The sequence below is a fragment of the Nicotiana attenuata genome, unplaced genomic scaffold (assembly GCF_001879085.1).
Source record: "Nicotiana attenuata strain UT unplaced genomic scaffold, NIATTr2, whole genome shotgun sequence".
In the NCBI taxonomy this organism is placed as follows: domain Eukaryota; kingdom Viridiplantae; phylum Streptophyta; class Magnoliopsida; order Solanales; family Solanaceae; genus Nicotiana; species Nicotiana attenuata.
Window position 1 is genome coordinate 1,499,032 of NW_017670237.1, and position 4,041 is coordinate 1,503,072.

The 4,041-nt window shown below is 38.4% G+C and overlaps 1 protein-coding gene across 1 annotated transcript; it reads left to right on the forward strand.

The window, feature by feature from the left end:
• Positions 1 to 1,519: 1,519 nt before the first annotated feature.
• Positions 1,520 to 3,610, forward strand: LOC109236392 (high affinity nitrate transporter 2.4-like). Its single transcript, XM_019402566.1, has 3 exons — positions 1,520 to 2,458; positions 2,541 to 2,656; positions 2,735 to 3,610. The coding sequence occupies exons 1-3, from the start codon at positions 1,640 to 1,642 to the stop codon at positions 3,402 to 3,404; spliced, it is 1,605 nt and encodes a 534-aa protein (XP_019258111.1). The 5' UTR covers positions 1,520 to 1,639; the 3' UTR covers positions 3,405 to 3,610.
• The last annotated feature ends 431 nt before the right edge of the window (positions 3,611 to 4,041 follow it).

Below are 4,041 nucleotides of genomic sequence, written 5' to 3' on the forward strand. Positions count from 1 at the left end.
TCCTTTCTCTTTCTTTTCAATGCAGCTAACGTCAAAATATGTTTTTGGGCCTCATTAACTCCGAGTCTAACAATCGGAACAATAAGTTAAAATCCTTGAATTCCAAATCTTACCAGACTATGTCAAATTATTCTATTTGGAAAAGAAACATTATATTATTTAACGGAAGTGGAAACATAGATCGCCGCGAGTTTTTACTCTCCATCAAAATTCTCAGAGATATATCTCCATGTCTTTCGATCCATGGGCTGAAGATAACATTTGCACTACCCAGGCATAAAAATATGCGGCTTCTCCATCTACTTCCATAGCACTAGGAACCACTTCTGGTTGAAATGGATGCTAGGCTACGAAGCCTTTCTCCTCTTCTAGACCTAGTAGCGTAGTATCTAGTAACTCGTCAACTGTGGTAGTGCGACGAAAGAAGGATTCAGGATATGAAGAAACATACGGAATAGAGTCTTGGGGGCATGATTGAAGTGAGTAAAGTAAAGACGACAGCAAGAAGAGAAGATGAGAAGGTTTAAAGAGTAATAAGATAATAGAAATTTTGGATTATTTCTCTTTGAAGTCATAGAGCCATCATTGCCTAGGAAACCACCGTAAATTCTAGAGCCAATCACATAACATCACGTGTTAAATGCAAGTGATGCACGATGTTTCGCTTCTATAGCACCCAGCGGGAATTTTGGGCGGAAAAGACAAATATTCTTTTAATTCGCGCCAAAATACTCTTTACCGTTTCTCGAATAATTTTCCTAAAATTATTCAGAAAGTAGGAGGACTATCCATATTGATAAAACTAAACTACCGGGTGGACAAATCAAGGCCTAATCAAGGCCTAACATATATATAGGTTAACAAAGCAAGATCATATAGTACCGAAGGCAGAAGTACCATAACTACTGGTATCATATCCATTAGTGCCGGAACCGGCATGAAAGATCACCCGAGAGTGTAAAAGGAAGGAAGGTTAGTCAAAATCCCAAATAAATGGAGCGATTATTGATCCCATTGGATCCCTCGAATAGATTATGTATTACTCCTCTATTTCATTTTATTTGAATCTATTTCCTTTGTGGTCCGTTTCAAAAAAATTGACCCCTTTCTAAATTTAGTAACAATTTAGCTTAAATTTAGAATTCTGCCATTAATGGGAAGCTTTTATAACCACACAAATACTCTGGCCCCTTTTTGACTTGTTTAGGACCACAAATTCCAAAAGTTTTCATTTTTTCTTAAACTCCGTGTCCGGTCAAACATGTTCGCATAAATTGGAACGGAGGGAGTAACTAACAAGCAGGGCTCATTTTGCAAAGTAAACGAAATTATTAGTAGTAACATTTATTTTCAAATAAAAGGAATATAGCTAGCGCTTAATTATTACGTATACTACTACGAATTTTCAACGAAACTTCGTGTCGATATTATGACACATCTCCAGAAGAAATACTTGTTTGGTGATGCCAACAATCGGTGAGCTTTCACAATGTCAATGCTCTGACATTATAAATATTGCCGTGGCCTTCCCTTCCAAGAACCACAATCACATTAAGATTTCTGCTTAGCTTCTTCTCTTCAGCTGTTGTCATAAATATTTCTCGAAACAGCTTCTTTTGTGGGGTGAGAAATATCTATAATGGCTAATACTGAAGGTCCCATTGGCAGCTCTGTGCATGGTTTAACTGGCAGAGAACAAACATTTGCCTTCTCTGTGTCATCTCAACCTCACCCCTCTGATAATGATGACACAGCTACAAAATTTTCTTTGCCGGTCGATTCAGAACACAAAGCAAAAACTCTGCAAATCTTCTCATTTGCTCAACCCCATATGAGATCCTTTCATCTTGCTTGGATCTCCTTCTTCACATGTTTGATCTCCACTTTTGCTGCTGCTCCTCTAGTTCCCATAATTAGGGACAATCTTGATTTGACAAGATCAGACATTGGCAATGCTGGTGTTGCTTCTGTTTCTGGCAGCATTTTCTCGAGGCTTGTCATGGGTGTACTGTGTGACTTAATAGGACCAAGATATGGCTGTGCCTTTGTCAATCTGTTAACAGCCCCTGTTGTTTTCTCAGTTGCTTTTGTGTCATCAGCTCAGGGATACGTAGCTGTTCGGTTCATGATTGGAGTTTCACTGGCAACATTTGTGTCATGCCAATATTGGACGAGTACCATGTTTAATGGACAGATTATTGGGCTTGTTAATGGTGTTGCAGCTGGGTGGGGAGACATGGGAGGTGGTGTCACTCAACTTCTTATGCCTTTCCTTTTTCACATAATTCAACTTACTGGAGCAACTCCATTCACTGCCTGGCGTATTGCCTTTTTCATCCCTGGATGGCTTCATATCATCGTTGGGGTTATGGTCTTGATTCTTGGCCAAGACTTGCCAGATGGTAATCTTAGTACCCTCCAAAAGAGGGGTCATGTACACAAGGATAAATTTTCTAAAGTTAGTTATTAATCTCATTCCTTAATTATATTAGAAAAAAAACACACACATATATATATAGCTGACCGACTTTCATGTTTAGATATTTTGGTTTGCAGTGACAAATTATAGGACATGGGTCTTTTTTTTCATCTACGGATTTTCTATGGGAGTTCAACTTTGCATGAACAATGTCATCGTAGAGTACTTTTACGACAGGTAATTCATAGCCTATTAATACAATTTAGAACTTCCTTTGCTTGAAACTCATAATAACATACAAAAATATGTCTACAGGTTCAATTTAAAGCTTCACACAGCAGGAGTTATAGCTGCAACATATGGCATGATCAACTTTGTGGCTCGTCCTTTTGGCGGATATGCTTCTGATTTAGCAGCACGAAAATTTGGGATGAGAGGAAGGCTATGGATCTTGTGGATAGTGCAAACATTTGGAGGAGTATTCTGTGTTTGGCTTGGCAAAGCAGAAACCCTTCCCACAGCCATTGTAGCCATGATCTTGTTCTCCATTGGAGCTCAAGCTGCATGTGGTGCTACTTATGGTGTCATCCCTTTCGTGTCGCGAAGATCATTAGGCTTAATCTCTGGCTTAACTGGAGCTGGAGGCAACTTTGGAGGAGGCTTAACACAGTTGGTTTTCTTCTCAACAACAAGATTTTCTACAGCGACGGGGCTAACTTGGATGGGGTTCATGGCTGTGGCTTGTACTGTCCCTGTAGCTTTTATTCATTTTCCACAGTGGGGAAGTATGTTCCTTCCAGCTTCAAAAGATAAAAGGTACAATGAAGAACACTATTATTGTTCAGAATGGACTGATGATGAGAAACAAAAAGGACTCCACCATGGAAGTATTAAATTTGCAGAGAATAGCCGATCTGAACGTGGAAGAAAGCACATAATTTCCTCAGCTGTTACCCCACCTAATTCTACTCCACTGCACGTTTGATGAAAAATAATATATACAGTTTTGATATAATAGTGAATTGTGATTGATTGCTATTTATACAAGCTCAGCTCAGCTATTATAGTTTATATATGTACTGATCTGCGTTTTGTCATATATCCTTTTTCTGTAAGTAACTACTACATTTTTCAAAATATTCTACTCCAACTTGGTCTTGCTATTGTATTTCTCGAGACAGTTACTCCTTCCATTTTATGCAAACCTTTATATATGTGTTGATCTACACTTTGTCAAAGTGATTCCATTTAAGTTGGAACAGTTGACCAAGATTTTACTTTTGAGAATATGATCTCAGCTTCGTTTGATGATTCCAATAGGATAAAGCTTCAATATTTATCCTAAAAGTCAATTGTCACGATCCGGATATCCCACCCTCCGGAATCATGATGGCGAGCTACTCGTGAAAGCTAGGCAAGCCAACTACTATGATTTTAACATACTAGCAATCAACCCAAACAGATATAAACAGTAACTAAAACTAAGCAGATATAAAGCACGGAAGTGTTATAACAAAATCAATACTCCAGTATATGTCTACCCAAGAATCTGGTGTCACAATTTCATGAACATCTACGAATGTCTACAAACACTGGTCTAAAAAGAAAAGTACAACTGTTCT

What these genes read in the sequence shown, in the direction of transcription:
- LOC109236392 (XM_019402566.1), top strand. Translation starts at nt 1,640, where the DNA reads ATGGCTAATACTGAAGGTCCCATTGGCAGCTCTGTGCATGGTTTAACT. An exon ending in ACAAGGATAAATTTTCTAAA is followed by an intron (nt 2,459 to 2,540) that starts GTTAGTTATTAA and finishes TTTCATGTTTAG; the next exon opens with ATATTTTGGTTTGCAGTGAC. An exon ending in GTAGAGTACTTTTACGACAG is followed by an intron (nt 2,657 to 2,734) that starts GTAATTCATAGC and finishes ATATGTCTACAG; the next exon opens with GTTCAATTTAAAGCTTCACA.